This window comes from Ceratosolen solmsi, unplaced genomic scaffold (genome assembly GCF_000503995.2).
Source record: "Ceratosolen solmsi marchali unplaced genomic scaffold, CerSol_1.0 scaffold26, whole genome shotgun sequence".
NCBI classification, from domain to species: Eukaryota; Metazoa; Arthropoda; class Insecta; order Hymenoptera; family Agaonidae; genus Ceratosolen; species Ceratosolen solmsi.
In genome coordinates this window covers 358069-377355 of record NW_011948442.1, presented here as the reverse complement: position 1 = coordinate 377355, position 19287 = coordinate 358069, and the positions used below count along the sequence as shown (strand labels likewise).

Sequence of the window (19287 nt, the reverse complement as noted above, 5' to 3'; positions counted from 1 at the left end):
TTCAAATAAGAAACCAATGTATGATGACGATGGTCTAAATTTTATTTATAATTTATATTATTTATAACATTACAAGTGCAATTATTAAATAATATTCTTAAAAATTGTTATTTAATTAAATGATATAATATTGAAATTAGTCCTCTTTATTTTCTTTACATTATTATTCTGCTTCATACAGAAAATGCTTAATTTCTTAAAACTATATTAAAATAAACAAAAACTAATTATAATATAAAAAATTTCACAATTTATATCTGAAACGTTTAATTCTATATATTTTATTTAATTATATAAAATATAAACAAATTTATTCATTTATGTTTATTTTATATTTTATATAAGTACTACTTAAATATTAGTTTATTAGTTAAATTGTTATTAATCTCTGATTATAGTATAAATTAAATATTAAATGTTCTTCAGCTAAAATGTGATAATCAATTTATAATATATTTATTTACTATCAATGTTCAATATGAGATTTGATTAATTCCTAATTTTTCTTAATTTTACAAATTTTTTACAGCTGTCGCACGTACAAAAACAGGATATGTATTAAAAATGATGTATAGGAATGATAAAATTTGTAAGAATAGAAGGACGTTGGTTAACATATGGATTTTATATTATCAGCTTATTTCGTAATTACGGCAGTGTTGATCGTACATTTAGATACATGCATAAGGAGACGCGATAAGTGAATGGACAGGAGAGAAAGCCAACCAAATTAATTGTATCTTAAAATATTTTCATTCAATTTATATAAATTATAATAATTTATGTACGTGACTATATATATATATATATATATATTTTGTATATAACAGAGATTATAAATAATATTATTTAGATACATTATTTTATAACTTCAATAATTTCAAAATTAGATTATAAACATTTTATATTTACTGATTAGTACCATTTACATGGAGTAACGAAATATAATATAAATGAGATATAGTATGAAGTAATTTAATGTAAGATTTAAAACTTGCATATTTATTTGTTGGTATTCAACTTTAATATTGTTGTAGCTAATTGAATAAGCTTAAAAATTAAATGAATAAAATTGAAAATACGTTTTTAGCGATTTTTCCAATTTTAAATTTTTGTCGTATTTTAGTTATTTTATTATTAAAAACTATAAAACAATTTAACTATTGAAAATTACATTTTTCACTCATTATTTTAGAAATTTTTAATCACATAAAAATAAATATAAAAATAAAAGAATTAAAAACGTTTCAATTTTACGATTGATCTTTAAACAGAAAAAATTATATTTTAATAATAGAAATTAATAATTTTCAATATTTCGGGTTTTAATAAATTTATTTTATTCAATACTTTCCAACATATGTTCATATAAAAAGATAATGACATTTTATAACGAAGATATTTTTGTCATAATATCTTGTGAATATTTTAAAATATTAAAATGATTTTTTTTAATTATTATTATTTTTAATAATAACTTAATTACTATTTTAATCAACTATTATTAATAACTAACTATTTTATTTAGGTATTAAATTAAAATAAATGATTTTTTTTAAATATTGTGAATTATAAATTACGTCATTAAATTTTTAATCGTAAGTATGGAAGAAATAAAAATAAATATGTAATGTTTAATTAATGCAATTTATAGTTATAGGTAAATATATAGTTATTAGATTTGCCTATCATTAAAATGGCCTTATTTAATATTTAGTTGATTATTTAACCAACATGGTCACTTTTTTAAAATTATTTTTATCATAAACTAAAATATTATTTAATAACTGCTTAGCTAAAAATATTCTTTAAATAAATAATAATTTGATACTTTATTCTATATGTTTATATTAATATTTAAATTTAAGATTAACATTTAATTAATATATTTGTGAATTTTTATATTTATTTTAATGTGTATTTACATTTACAAAAAATATAATAACAAGGGAACGTATGAAGTTAACATAATCTATGTTATGTATTACATATATAATACATTTAATTTTTTTCTTTTATTTAGATTATTTAGGTATTGAACTTTAAATTTTTTTGTAACATCAAGACCTTAATAACAAATACGTATTGTCCATCTTATTGTAAGGCATTTATACCCTATATAATATTTTAATAATTTAATTTACTTGTATTTTAAAAACTACTGTTGTTCAATCTCATAGGATATTCAATAGTATGTTATTGTAGTAACAATTATTAACACAAGAAAGTTAATATTCAACTAATTTGAATTAATACAGTATACTTAAGTTCAAATATAACACACGTTCACACTCATGTACATATATATATATATATATATATATATATATATATATTTATGTAAGTATAGATTTGTATATCTTATACCCTTTACAAATTACTTTAATATGTTGTTGCTTTATTTCTAGTCTTAAAAAATAATTAATATTCTTCTTTAACCAAGCATCGTACTATGGACAATTTTTAAACAATAACGAATATGTTATTGAGTAAAAATTACTTGCTATAGGATTGTATAGATTCTAAAATAATTTATTAAATTTGAGATTATCTTTTTGTTCTAAAGATATATCTGAAATTTTAATTATTGTTTCGATATTATTATAATATAGGTGTTGAATAATAGTAACTTGAAACATTTATATCTATAACCAAAATTGAGAATGGCATAAAACATTTCAGATTAGACATAAACAAAAAAACTAATTATATTTTGAATGATTTTGATAGGTATTGATGAAAATAATTTTATTATTTTTTGGAGAGAAATTTACTATATACAAGAATAATACTATTTATTTTTAACAATAATTTGTAAAATGTAATGTCTGTTTTTAAAATAGTGTTTGTTGAATGTTCCATATGATTGTTGTTTATTATTTTATTAAAAATGAAAGATTTTTTTGGAACTTATTAATAAATTATATTTATAATTCTGTTACATAGATCTATAGGGTCCTTGCATCTTAAGGAATTGAATAACTAGCGAGGGTCCACCAGCAACTATTTCCGATGGTATTTGCGATAAGGGACAATTTTCAATTGACATAATACTAAGGCTAGTGCAAAGTGCCAGCTCAAATGGTAAGTTATGAAGGTTTATGTTGTCATTGATGTAAAGAGAATCTAAATTTTCCAGCGTACCAATTTCTTCTGGAAGATAATTTAAATTATTTTCTCCAATACTGAGATGTGTGAGATTCGTAAGATGACCAATAGCTCGTGGTAATGAAGTAACTTGATTAGATTGTAAAATTAACTTTTGTAGATCTTTAAGAAAACCAATTTCATTTGGTAATGAATCAATTTTATTTTCTTCAAGATCAAGTACTCTTAACTTATGTAAATTAGCAATACTACTAGGAATACGTTTTAAGAGATTATTTGAGAGAATGAGTATTTCGAGATTTTGAAGATATTGTATATCATCTGAAATCTTTGTCAGTTGATTTGTGCCTAAATTTAACTCTACCATATTAATCCAAGTCCCAGTATCAAGTGGCAAAGCAGTTAATTGATTCTCCTTCATGTTTAATTTTGTAAGATTTTTAGTTCTTGAGAAGATACCATATGGAATCTTGTCGATTTTGTTATGTTCCAGATTGATAGAATAAGTATTTATAAATTGTGAAGGCCCACCAGATGGATAAGCCATGAAAGTATTTCTTGATAGTGTAATCGTTTTTAGATTTGATAAACTTGAAAGTAATCCATCGGGCAACTGAGATACTTGATTTCCTTCTACACTGAATTCATCCATAAGTTTACAATTAATCAAAGATTTGGGAATATTCGAAAGGCGATTATATCTTAAACCTAATCTCGTTAGAGATACGAGATTTCCAATTGTTTCTGGAATATCTAGAAGCTCATTGTGTTGTAAATCAAGAGTAGATAACTGAATACATTTGCCAATTTCTTTCGGTAAGTGTTCCAAATGATTATGCGAGACATCAAATGTGACAAGATTGATAAGTTTTCCAATGCCAGCGGGAAGCTCCTTAATTTTATTTTCCCTTAAACTCAACATTGTCAGGTTCGTCAAATTTCGTATGTTATCACTAACATATTTTACTCTGTTAAAGCGGAGAAACAGTGTTGTTAATGATGTAAGTTTATAAACAACTTCTGGAATCTCACTGAGTTTGTTATGCCTTAGATCTAAAACTTTGAGCAGCTTTAGGTTCTCTAGAGTACTAGGTAAACTTGTCAATGAATTCTCACTCAATGCAAGAGTTTTTAAATTTTTCAGGCTTCCTATTTCTGAAGGAAGGGTTACTAATTTATTACCATACAAATAGAATTCAACAAGATGTGCTAAATCTCTAACACTATTTGGAAGATTTGTAATGCTAGATTTACTCAGATCAAGCCTTTTGAAACCCTCATCTCTACACTTTAAAAATTCTTTCGAGACATCCAAGTCAGCTTGTATAGGTTTTCCTTTTTTTGTAGTAGGTTTAGGTTTATTAGACTCAGGGTGTTTGACCGTAACAATTTTCTTCGTCTCACTAGTTGATATTGAAGCACTCGCAAACTTCTTCTCTTTGGTTTGCTCTTTAACCTAATTGAAAAAAAATTATGAGCAAGGGAATTTCAATAATACTGTTACATATATAAATTAAAATAAGTTTCATCATTCAAAATATGATCTGAAAGTAATGATATGAAAATCCAATCACTTTTAGTTACTTTTCTTTCTAAATGATAAAAAATTACAAATTTTAAAAAGTTTTTAAAATCTATTACTTTTAATAAAATCTAAAATATAAATTATGTAGTTAGTAAAATAAGTAGATTATTGAAGTTTAAAAATAAAATAAAATTTTGTAAATTAGTCAAAAATAAAACACTTTTCTTTAAACAATTTTATTTTTTATAATAGTATCTGTTTTAATATTTTCTTCTATTTTTATAGATTTAAACATTTTAAATTAAAAATAGTATTTCATATAAAAAAATTAAAATAAAATGTAATTTTAAAGGCTAAAATAAACAAAATATTAACTCTTAAATTTGAAAGAAAAATGTCTTTATCAATAAAATAATTATCTCTAAATTATGTATTCAATATAACTGGATTATATATTAAAATTATTTCTCAAATTATAAATATCAAATATTATGACAATCAATGTTTTTATTTAAATACAAGGAATTCATATATAAAAACATATTTTAAAATAATTTTTTTATATATTGAATTGAGTATATTATTTCTTTATAAATTCAGATAATTGAGAATAAAAAATATTTTTATTAACCATATGAAAATGAACTTAATTTTACTATAATATAAAATTTATTTAAACAAATTTTAATTTTAATCTAAAATAATTTTATCAATGATTTTTTCTGAATTCTAATATTACTTTTTATAATAAAGAAAATTATATTCTTATGTTTAATATTGGTAATAACAATTTCTATAATTTCTATTTCAAAGTTATTAAGTTATTAAAAATTATGAAGAATAATAAGTTTTACTATTTGATTATTGTATATAGAATAGAAGTATGTAGTTATTAACAATTCTAATTCAAATTTGATTCCATAAATAAATAACATTTATTTGAAAATGTTGGGAGTATACTTATAATAAATATTGAATATGACATAAATATTTTTATATAAAATTAAATTAATCACATTGTAGGATATACTATTATTAGCTTGTAATTATTTAGATTTCAATATGCCTATAAATTGTTATTCTTGACTAATTTACAAATACACTATCTTAAATTCATTATATTAAATTTTTAAAATAAATATTCAGTTTAATTGATAATAATATTAACCAAAATGTTCATAATTCTTATTAATAAAAAATTATAAACCATGTAATATTATTTCATTCATTTTTATTGATATTTTAAATATAGATAAATAATTGCTTATTATAATAAATGTATTATAGATTTGTACAATGCTTTTAATAAGTTGCTTAATAATTGTATATTTGTAAAAATTTGTGTAAACGGTGTACATATGTATGAATATATATTATTAAAAAATTTTTAATTAAATATAATATAAATATAATAAAAAAATTTAATTATATTTATAAAGATTAATCATAAATGCTTAAATATCATGATTTAACATATAATTAATGGCAAATAATGAGTTTCTATATAAAATGAAGTTTTTATATCACCTGGATACAGGTTTCTTTAATGAAATTGCATGCCTCAGGCATATTATTGCTAGCTGCAGCCAATAATCCACAACCCTCTAAATACTCTGGAATTTCCTGCTCCTTCATGTAAGTATACGTTTAATTAATTTAAATGATCTTTCTATTTTTAGTTTAAGTGTATCACACTTAAACTTGATTTATCTTTTCTTCTTTATGCAAATTTAACCATTGATGAAAGTAAAAAATAATTATAAATAAATTCAGGCACTTTTTTGCTATTTTTTATTTTCTTGACTTTATTTACATGCATACATTTGCTTTGCCTGGTGTGTTTTACTTTTTCACCCTATCACTGTATATTTACATACCTTCTATCTTTGTACCAATTATTGTATTTATATTATAAACTGGTTTAGAAATATTACAAATTTTTTTCAGAACTATAAATATTACTTGGTTTTTCGTTTTTGTGCAAATGCGTAATAGTACACTGCACATATACCACCTATATACACATCTGTAGTCTGGAATCTTTCTTTTGACGAAACAATATTTCTATTTATTCATAGATTTTTATTTGGAATTTACTATCCTTGTTGATATTTTTATACAGCATTTTTAACAATCGAGATATGAAGACAGTGTATATGTATATCAGATGTTAATAGCTCTATTATATATAAATAATTTGCGTTCTCAATAGCCAGTGCTCTTTAATACTATCGCTAACTTCAATGTTTTAGTTGAACCAGCGGCCACATTGGCGTTGTAATATAAAATGTTTTTTATATTTCCTATAATTGAGAAAAATGTTTGTCGAATCATACAATAATAAAATTTTAAACTATAAACCAATAAAAATATTGATGTATTTCTGTTTTATAATTTATCTAATTTAGTTTATATAGATTAAAATAATAAAAAAATAATATTAATTTGAAGAAATTTTTTAATATTAATATAATATGAATCTGATTATTAATAAAAAATTGTTTAGGTGAAATTAAATTTACTTTATTGTAATATATTTTGTATATAAATAATTAAAATGATTATATAATGCTGTTTAAAATTAAACTATGTCCATCAGTTTAATGGTGAGAGAAAAGTGTAGAAAAGTGGAGGGGTAGCGCATTGATTCAATATTTAATAAATCTGCTTTTCGTACTGTTTATTGCGTTTTATTTTACAAACTACATTATAATGGTTCTAAGTTGATGACGAGAATCGTTGAGATCTTGCAGTTCCGTGTGGTTGCCTCGTAGTATTAGCATACACTACATGTAGAGGTAGGAGATCGTAAATCTCCGGATCCTCTTGACCTAATACGCTTGGTGGTAAATTACTACACTGAGAAGTAAGAGGTCGTAAATCTCTTGACACTTCTTCGTATATTGCTACATGGTGGTAACTTGATTGCTGGTCTCAAGGAAGTATGCGGTGGCACTGACTATGAGGTTCTACTTGAGTAACTGTATGAAACTGTTGCGTCTACCTCCCTTAGCGGTTCTGCTAAGAGTATGTGCGATGGCAACTATTGTGGGAAGGACGCGGCTGCTTCTTTTTGCTTCCTCTTGAGAGTATCCTTCTTCCTTAGCGTTCCCACTGTTATAGAGCACCTCTTCTTCTGCCGCGTCACCCATAAATGAGCACCTCTTTCTCGTGGTCGTCTCGCTCAAGAGCGCTCTTCTAACCACAGCGTTCCCACTTAGGGACGGACCAGTCCTTGGCATCTCCAATCAGACCGCCTCTTCCCTTGGTGTCTCCAATCAGAGCGTCTTTGGTTTTAGTGTCTCTACTTGGAGCGCCTCTGGCTTCGGCGTCGTCAATTAGAGGGAGTAGTCTATCTTATGGCGTCCCTGCTAAAAGGAAACCCTGATTGAAGCGTCCTTGCTTTCAGTATCCAACGACAGTATAGCTAGATATGACAATAGTGTATGCAATTATGTACCGTTAGGTTTTAATTTTTGGATGTAGCGACTATTTCCAGATGTCTAACGACTTGGGTTTGTCAGATGTCTAATGACTTGGATTTTTCCCAGATGTCTAATACTCGCGAAAGGTTCTCATAATCTCGAACAAATGCTCATTTGTAATTAACATTATACACATTTATATAATCGATAAATTAACAAATAATAAATGATTTATGAATGTGAGAATATTTCGCTAATATTTAATTTAATTTTTCTTGTTACGGATAAAAAATTGAATGTCAAAAGTGGGAGAGGTATGAAAGCGTAATTCAGTTATTTAAACAAAATACTAGCAACGAACGTTTCCAGGCTATGCCATGATGACGTCACGACCAATATCGTCATGGTAACAAACATCATCTTTGGCGAATTAGTGCGATAATATTTAAGGGCTGCGTTTCACGCGCAGCAGTCAGTTTGCATCAATCTATTAACATTACACAATCATTATAATACACACTATATATATTCGAACACATATATATAGACCACAGTTTAATAATAAAATTAATAATTAATTAAGTAATAATCTACAAGGAAACAGTGATATTTACTAAAATTATTAATAACATATTAGTGACTATAAAACAATAGTGAAACATAAAATATATTGAAGCAACTCATATATAAGACAAGACCGACATATCATAGGCGCGGCACCAAAATATAACACATGCATCAACAATTTAATGTATGTAAGATAGCATTTATTCATTATACAACAAAAGAAGAATACATACATAATAAGTAACAATAAAGGAAACTTATATTTAATGTATTATATTATTTATACTTTATAATTAATTATTTATTATTATATTTAATAAAGAAACAAATATAAACATTAAAAGTAGTCTTGAATAATTGCACTGCCCTTTCACTTGCCAACAAAACTTCCACACAACATCTAAGGAGGTTTTTAAGTCTGATCCCAGACATTTCTTAATTAAAATATCTGTAAACTGTAATCTCTATATAAAATAATTAAATTTAATCAATTGATGAAAAACTTTTAAACGATTTTTGTATAATTAATTAATATAAAATTAATAAAAAAAAAAAATAAGCACAAAATATTTTAACTTTTTCTATAAATTTGAATCTGTTTGTTTTAAATAATATTGTATTTATTCTTTTGTATATTTATTTAGTCTATTGTAATAATATTGTATATGTAATTAATAAAAGTACAATATCTCATAAACACGTTATTATATAAAATTTGACCTTTATATACAACCGAAAACTATATTATTATTTATTATAAAAATTATTTACTAAAAATATTAATTTTAATATTTAAATAATTTTGTTTAATTTTATAATGGTTTTGATATTACATTATTAACGAATACATAAACTAACTGTTTAAAAATAGTGTACCAGGCGAGGAGGGCCAAGTAACTAAGATTAGATGTGAGCTCCTGATGTTGATAGGAGGATTGCAGGCTAGTGGACAAGATAGTACATGTATTCAATAAAGAGCAGTTTTTTTATTTAGTTTGTTTTATTTATGATTGCACTAGTTGAATTATAATTAGTATTATTTTTATAATTGATTTTTTTTTACTTTTCTTGAATTGTATGTTTATTGCCACTGAGCTATCACGTAAGTCGCATACACAGGAAGAAATTGATGCCTTGCTGGTCCTCTATATGTGACACACGTGTAGATGAAATAATACACACAGAAGAGCGAGGTCGTAAACCCCCGCGTTTCCTTGTATATGAGCACGTGGCGTTGCTTGAATTGCTTGTATTATATTTAGCAGATAGATTTACGTATTTGCAGATTGGCGTTTATAGCTTGATATAGTTATGAATTAATTTGGAATGGAACGTTACCTCGTGAGTCTGCACGTTGTGTATAGCTATGTTTTGTCTTATTCTTTGAGTTGTCTCGTATGGCTTCTTATAGTTTGATTGTGTATACTGTGCGGACTAATATTCGTAGTTCTCGATTCCCTTTTTTTGTATTGCACTGCTGCGAGTGTATGATTTGATTATTTCGTACTTGTGTTGAATAGATTAATCTTGGACTTTTTCGTTTAATTGACTTGTTCTTTTTCTGTTAGATAAGATAAGATAAGTGATTGTGCCATGCCGGCGTTACCATTTTTAAAGCCTTCTCTCGACCACGCGGTGGTCAGTGAGAATTCCCACTCTATTGGTGTCGCTAATCAGAGCTGTCTTGTCGATCATGGCGTTGCCAATGAGATTTAGTCTTATTAGTGTGCCCAATCAGAATTCTTCTTTAGTTTATGGTAATTCTAATCACGGCGCCTTTCGAGTGGTGGGGTCTCCCACCAGTGAGTCTTTCCAAGGTGGAGGCTCCAATGAGAGCGGGTCTTGCTCAACTCCCTTCCATGATGGGGGTCTTGATGCCGCGCTTTTCCCTCTCTATCCTAGTATTGTTGCATGCATTTCTTATAATCATGCGCGTTGCGATCGGTCAGTGTTGTGAAGTTTAGGTGTAGCATTGTTTTTGAGTGTATCATCTGGCTTGTGTTTTTCAGGCTAATTTCATGATTGTGTACGCCAGATGTTTTATAATTTGTCGTCGATAAATGCTTTATGACGAGGCCGTGTCAAATGTCTCGTAGCATTAGTTTTATGACTTGTTTTGCTGGACACTTGGAGCCTTGTTCTCGCCAGATGTGTTTATGAAGTTTATTTTCTTAAGATATTCGAAGTTTTGCTGAATTGTTTAGATTTAGTTAATCCGAGGCGCGTTTTTGAATGTTATTACTCGCGTAGCCAAGAGTTGCCCTTTTCGGAACTCTTATCTCGATTTTTCCAGATGTTTAATGAGCTGGGAGTTTTCTTACATTCTTGAACACTAACTTGAACAACAATTTCGTGGTTTACTCCAGTTTTATTTTCTCCTATATTTATATACGTTATATAGGCTTTATATTTTTTATGTTTTTTAATAGTTGATACATAATTATTAAGAGCATATTAATATTTGAAGTATGTTTTAGAATTGAAAATGTCGCCGCTTAAGGTAATTTATTTAACAAAAGAATATAAATCTGATAAAATTTTTACTAAGAATATATATTTTTACTTTATGAACTACTACTGAATTTGGAATGTAAATGTGTAATATTTCATATAAACAAATTAGGCATTTTCGATGTGAACATTGATATAAGAGTGAAAATTAAAACAAAACGCCATTCTTTAATAAATTATTTTTACATCTGTTCGAGAATGCGAGACCTTTTCCTTTTTTTTTGTCAATGCAATAAAACATCTGGCAAGTAACATCGTAAAATTTGTATTTAGATTTCAAAACTTTCTTGCTCGAAATTATCAAGCACTAGTGTCATAAAACATCTGGAAAAACAATACAATAAACACGGGAAAAACCCATAGTTAGACATCTGCATTTTCGTTCCGCTCGGTAACTACTTCAAGCATTACTGCAAGCGGGCCTTCCTTCCCTTTTTCGCTGTCCACAAGTTGTAATGCTGTCACCAGATGCGTCAGCGATGCCCCCCCCCCCTCCTTTCCGCTGCCAACATGCTGTCGCATGCGGCAGCAGTAACGAGAGGTCTTCGTGTCATGAAGACCAAGAGACGACTAGGCCCTTAATTAACTCCGAAGCCACAAGAGGCGCTGCCCTTGCACTATAAGGGAGGAGTCTCTGATTGGACGAAAAATAAGAGAAGGGGTTCAAGTCAAATTAAATGTATTTAAGGGGCGCAATTTTCAATACTCATCACTCTTGATATTTCTTTCTTAGTAGTATACTCTTGATATTTCTCTTTTAGTAGTACTCCCTCAATATAGTATACCCTTGAGATATTTCATACTCAGTTAAGTTTAGTGAAAGTCCATTAACACTGTTACTGGAACAGTAGTTACAAGTCCTGGAGGAACGACGACATACATCGTATGTCCATTAACGCAGTTCAAGAACCGTCGTTACATATTCAAAAGGAGTGACGACTTACACTTCTTCGGATTGTCCATTAACACGTTCAAGCAACAGTAGTTACACGTCCCAGAAGAACGACGACAATCCGCACATCAGAGTCGGGAGACGAGTCAACGATTAGTCTTCGTAAGTAGTATTGTTACTACAATAATTACATATATATTGAGATTCAGAGTATTACCTCAACAAGTAACTAAGGGCGAAGAAGCTCCTCCTAGAACGACAGTGCGGAATAAATTTCAGTAGCGTCGTCAAGTTCGCGCCCGCAAAAAGGGCGTCCATTTCGGCAACCATCACCTTAGTTCAAGTTCGGAAGCTTATGAAATTAAGCAACACACAGCACGAGTGTCGACGAATCAAGTTTCGCGCCACTCTGTGATAACATTCGATCATTACGCTGCATTCATAATCTCAACCACACACGTGCTCATTCAAACAGCGCTAGTATCGACGAACGAAACTTTCGGCATTCGTATTCAACAATCAAGCTGCATAGATTACTGTATGTTTGCCTCCCCAACACATTAATTCAACCCAAGTGTTGATCTATAATTAATAATAATAATAATAATAGTCAACCTTATCAACAATAAATAACAGAATAAAAAGTAAATATTTCAGTCACATTTATATTGTATTATTATAATATCCCTTCCACTTGTGACCTTTCATCGCTAACACACAACACCCGTGGTCTCTGAGTTGTCAACGGCATGAAATTGTATCCGTCGAACCGGCCTTGATAAAACAAGTCGGGACGACGAGTTGCATTTTATACAACATCCATTATTTAAAGATGTATGAACTATAAGTATTAATAAAAATATGATATATAAGTATTAAAAAAACCGTTGAATTTTATTTATGTATAGATATATATAGTATATATCGATATTTTTAAATAAAAAATAATAATATACTCTTCTATTTTTTAGGTATTTTCTATCAATTAAATACATAGAAAATACATTAGTTCTTATAATATTTCTATCAATTATACTATAATTTTGTGTGTCAAAGTAGCTTCAATGTTCAAAAATATTAAAATTTATGTATTTATTATATTCGTTAATTTATAAATTCTAAATTTCATCACCGATTACAAACAAAAACTATTTAAAAAGAAAAACAAATAATAAAGTGGAGAAAGAATAATACAGAAAACGTGGATTTTTTACAAAAAATATGATAAATTAAGTAAATCAGCTGGTGTTTGTAACGAAAATGAATAAATTAAAAAATAATAATTAATGTATATTGCAAGTTTTGTAAAAAATGTGATTGAGAAATAGAAGAATATATTGAAAGATAATCACATGAGCTAGAGTGAATTGATAATTAATAAGTCAAGTATAAATGATAATCGCTAAGTGATGACTATTCATTGTTCATATTATTTGATAACTATATCTATTTGAAGTCAAGTTTTCTTTTTATCCGTACTACATAAATTATAATTTTAATACGAGATATTCCTCTCCACAAGTATTAGCATACTTAACTATAATTGTCATATTTGTGATCTGGTTTATTCAACATTCCTGTGTTAACACGAATTGTGTAAATATTTAGAACGCATTGATTTATAACGCAAATGTATATACTATACATTTTTAGATAGTATACATATACAATAAATTATATTGCATTACATTTTGGCTGTATTTTTGTTCAAATAATTTATTAAATTTCATGAATATGTACTAGCTCTTCAAGTCTACTTAAAAGTTGATCAACTAACTTTGTACTATTCTGTTAAGTTTCTTTTCACTCTTAATTTTGCAAATTTAATTTAAATATTTGTAAAGGATGTGAAGAATTCAAAGAAAGGTGATTTAAAACAAACTTATAGAATTTCTGATTGTAATCCGAAATAAAATAAAAGTGTTATTAAATTGTTATAAAAAAAACACTTGTAAGACATCGCGTTTTAAAACATGGCGGCTTTATTTATTTTGTTTGGTAAAAAATCATCAATACAGAATATTTATGTATGTTTCAATCATATTGTATTATATTGTGTTATAGCGGTATATTGACAATTATATTCTTTATGTATAAAATGAAAATTTTTATTAAATAATAAAAATTAATAAAATAATAAATATAAAAAATAAAAACTATAATAATTTATTTTACATTTCTATCAAAAATTATGATTATTATTTATAACTATTATATACATTAAAAGAAAAATTTTTATATTTTTTAAAAAATTTTTTTTATTATATTCTATTATTAATATATTACATTTATTATATGTTAACTTTAGTATACTTTTGTTTAGTATTTTTAAACGTCATCTAACGATTCTTTGCAGAAACATTAAATTTCATAAGTTTTTATGTAGATTTGAGATAATAAAGTATAAAGTTCATCTATAATAATTCATTAATCATATTAAATTAACTTAATTTGAGTAGAATAAGAAATTGATAAGAAATTCAAATATTTATAATAATATAACAATAATATTCAAAACATTTTTTAATTCTTTATAGCAAATGTTGATAAGGTTTTTATTCAGTTTTGTACTAACGCACGAATTTTAATTATATTAAGATATATATATAGATATATAACCTAGAAACAATGAGTATGTTTAGACATGATAAAATTGATGAAATAGTAAGAGAACCAATAGATAGTGCTTGGTCATTAAAAATTCCTGAATTCAAGCCAAAAGATAATTTACATCGTTTATTAGAAGAAAGTTCTTTTGCAACACTTTTTCCTAAATATAGAGAAAAATATTTAAAAGAATGTTGGTCACTTGTACAGAAAGCATTGAATGAGTATCAAATCAAGGCAGAGTTAGATCTTATTGAAGGTAGTATGACAGTAAAAACTACAAGAAAGACTTGGGATCCTTATATTATCATTAAAGCTCGTGATATGATAAAACTTTTATCCCGTTCCGTACCATTTGAACAGGCAGTTCGAGTGCTTCAGGATGAAGTTAGTGCTGACATTATAAAAATTTCTTCTTTTATAAGAAATAAAGAAAAATTTATCAAGAGACGACAAAGACTTATTGGTCCTAATGGTTGTACATTAAAATCTATTGAATTATTAACGAATTGTTATGTATTAGTGCAAGGTCAAACAGTAGCTGTACTAGGCCCTTACAAAGGTTTACAACAAGTACGTCGGATTATTGAAGATACAATGAAAAACATTCATCCAATTTATAATATCAAGGCATTAATGATTAAAAGAGAATTAGCTAAAGATCCAAAACTAAAAAATGAAAATTGGCAACGATTTTTACCCAAATTTAATAGTAAAAATATCAACCAACGTAAGCAACCTAAAAATAAAAATATTCAAAAACTGTATACGCCATTTCCCCCACAACAAAAAGAAAGTAAACTTGATAAGCAATTGTCATCTGGTGAATACTTTCTCAAGGCAGAACAAAAACAAATTAGAAAACATAAGGAGCGAGAAGTTAAACATCAAGAAGCTACTAAAAAACGTGAAGAACTTAGAGCCGAAGTATTTATACCTCCAGAAGAAAATAAAATACAAGTAAAAAGTAAAAAAAATGATATTAATATGATTGATTTAAAAAATAAAATAAAAAAAGGACTTTTAAGAAAAGTAAAGAAATAATGAAATTGATAAATTAAATTTGTCATTATGTAATAATAATTAGAAATGACCTTGTTTTATTAAAAATTTGTATTTTATAAAAACTGTTTTTTACCAGGTCTAATTAAATTATTTATATAGAATAATTATTAAACATTTGTAAACTATGATTATTTAAAGATGAAAGAATGTATAAAGAACAAATATCATATAATAAATGAAAATTGTATTAAGATAATTTTTTATTTTAAAAATATATTATAAATTATTATATATATTTAATAGTTATAAATGTATTTTGATTAAATAATATTAATTAATAATTAAATAATTACTCTTTGAATTAACAGATTTTATTTAATAATCTTTTAGTATAATTTATTACAATTTAATATACACAATACTTTTTATATTCATAATTTAACATTTTTATACTATATATGTAATTTTGAGATCTATCGACTTTATATCAATGTGATTATTTTCTTTGTATTACTATGTTTATTTTAAATTTTTTAATTAATATATTGATGTTTTCAAGCAAATATTTATTTAACTAGTATATTTTATAATTACTAGTACAGCAATTTTTTTATTAAAGTATTATTCACAAAAAATTTTGGATAGTTTTATATTTAGGATAAAAATGTTTGTAGTTGTTTGTAATATATTACTTATTTTAATATATATTTATTTTCATTTTATAATTTTATAGTCACATCAGTTATCAACTTATTTATATATTAAATTGAAATTCTGTTTCAGTTCAGTGACATTAATGAAATTATTAGTATTCCAGTACTTTTATAAAATAATATTTAATAATTAAAAAATTTGAATATAAAATATTTTTTATGCATGTATATAAATATTTGTGTTTGTATACATGTAAATTCATATTTACTTTAAATTAATTAATACTAGTATTACTTCATAATTACTTGTGAATTAATGAATTCTTATTTAGTATAATTTACTTGTAAAAGCAAAAAAAAGTTATACTTTCTCAAACAATTAAAATGAAACTTTTGTACCAAAGTGTTATTATATAAAAATTAACTTTTATTGCAGAATAGAAATTGCTGACTGGCTATTTATTTGTTCATATTTAATTTATCAATAATAATCACAACTCGTTTAAAGATTAAATATATTTAAATACAGAAAGTAGTAGAAAATTTTGAATATTGATAATATATTTACTAAAGGTATTTAAAAAAAAATTTTACACATTCACAGTCAAATAAAATGCATGAAACATGCTAACACTGGTTTGCTACACATAATTCACTTTTACAAAATACATTTTATCACATAGTATATACTAAATATATAATAAATTATTATTTAGTTCTTATTAAGTTGTTACAGAAACATACAATTATTTTAATCCTGAAATATAAACTTTTATGAGAAGATAGAAAATTTCTCAAAATTAATTTTTATTTTTCAATTTATATTTATTATCTTCTATTTTCTTATTTTAAAATACAATACAGTTCTAGATTTTATAAATATAAATCTAAATTAAAAATAAATGAATTACATAATTATAAACATAAATAATATAATATCTAATTAATGTAAATTTCAAATTAAACTACAAAAGAATGAAATTTTAGACAATTTTTGAAAAACAGTAGAAATGAATGTTTATATCAAACAAGCTTTATATTTACTAAATAATATAGAAAAAGATAAAACTCACACAAACTATAGAATTAATTTAAACATTAGTACTTTTCAAAGGTTTTCAAACAAATTTTATTTTAATAACAATTTTTCTATTTTTTATAGCAGAATTATAGTATAATTCTCGTATTTATTTTCTTATTTTTATATTTATTATACATATAATATTTAAAAAGAAAAATGGCTGTCAATGGTTAATTTTTATTTGCAAAATCTAAAAATCAACCATTATAAAATAATAATATTAAACCCTCACTGTAATTGTTAACTTTAAAAGAGATTAAAAAAAATTTTGACTAGATTCGATATAAACATTTTCCTATAAATTTATACTATAAATACATATAACTATTTCTAAAAGTAATGTTAGTACCAGTTTTTAAATGTTTCGAAAATTTTTAATTTTAAATATAGCCACATCATTTTATCTTATATTACAACAAATTAATAACTAAAGTAATATTTATATAGTTCCATTTAATTCTAGGTTTAGTTAAGGATTTATTTTTAGGATGAAATTTAACAAGATAAACAAAATATAAATGTCAATAGAACATTAACAAGACGAATTAAATTTTTTTAATACAAATTAAAAAGTATGTTTAAATATATTTAAAAATACAATACTTAACTAATAGCGATACATATAAAGAAAAAAAATTAAAATATTATTTTTATATAATTTCATAAATTTTTTAAACATAAAAATAAAAATAAATAAATGAAATAAGAGTGCAGAAAGTTTTTTTAATTATAATAATGAATTGGAATAGATTCTTGAAATTATTCAATTTACTGTCTAATTAAGTTGAACAATTGAAAAAAAAATTCACTTTTATAAATTTATATTAGATATTATAAAAGAATTATATAATTTAATTAACCATTATATATAACTATTTTTTGACTAAAATTTAACAATTTTTAATTTATAAAATATAAGAATTTATAAGAAATTATGAGAAAATTACTGAAACTGATGTTTCCCTTATGCATCTTTGTTGCATATAATGTATATAAAAATAATATTTACATATTTAGTTTACATTCAGCAAAAACTTATAAATAATTTATTTTATGTACCTGTACATACAGATACAAGTTTTTGAAATAAAGAAAAGTCCTTTATTTTAAATGAATAAAATATTTACAAATTAATGTCAATTTACATAACAAAAAAATGCTATATATATTTTTAGAATGTATAAGACTTACATCTTATATTTTCTTAGTATAAATTTGTATACAATAAATTTATTGTTATAAACCTATATATTAATTTTGATATATTTAGCTAAAACTAGCAATAAGTTATCTACAAAAATATTTTTAAAAATCTTAATTTTTTATTCCTGATGTTTAATTATTTTTATTACTTTTATATCATAATTATTAACATTAAATGATAAATTTATAATACTATTTAAAAACTTCCTAGCAAAAATTAGGATCTATTAATAGATTGTATTTTTAAAGTTGTTAGATTTCTATTAAATGAAGAAAATTAAATAAAAAATAATTTGAACTTCTAAATTTTATTTTTAAATATTTTTGTTATATTTCCAAATATATTTAGATGCACATAAATACAATTGATAAACCACAAAAGGATCATTTATAAAATTAAGAATAACTTGAAATTTATTTACAAGCTATAAATCATAAGATTAATTAAATTTATAATACTTTAGTAAATAAATTTTATAAATGGAAAAATTAACTATATTTATTCGTAGAAAAATTAATGTTTTTTATACTGGAATTCAAATTACTGAAATTTTATTGAACACGTACAAGTATCTTCATTAATTTTCCATTTTAGTTGTATTTTACACTTAGTACGTAAAGATTATTTCCAAAGAATTTATATTTGGTGATCATGATAATAAACAAAATAAAATCTAAATACACAAATAACATACAAATTTATCCTTTTG

General features: G+C 24.6%; 2 protein-coding genes across 2 annotated transcripts; one reads left to right on the top strand and one right to left on the bottom strand.

Moving 5' to 3' along the window:
* Positions 1-2819: 2819 nt before the first annotated feature.
* Positions 2820-6398, bottom strand: LOC105365765 (leucine-rich repeat protein shoc-2). The gene is made up of 2 exons (XM_011504003.1): positions 6161-6398; positions 2820-4564 (listed from the first exon to the last, which is right to left on the bottom strand). Exons 1-2 carry the CDS (start codon positions 6266-6268, stop codon positions 2939-2941), a joined length of 1734 nt encoding a protein of 577 aa, XP_011502305.1. The 5' UTR covers positions 6269-6398; the 3' UTR covers positions 2820-2938.
* Positions 6399-14649: 8251 nt separating this feature from the next.
* Positions 14650-15679, top strand: dbe (KRR1 small subunit processome component homolog dbe). The gene has a single exon (XM_011504002.1). The coding sequence runs from the start codon at positions 14657-14659 to the stop codon at positions 15677-15679; it is 1023 nt and encodes a 340-aa protein (XP_011502304.1). The 5' UTR covers positions 14650-14656.
* The last annotated feature ends 3608 nt before the right edge of the window (positions 15680-19287 follow it).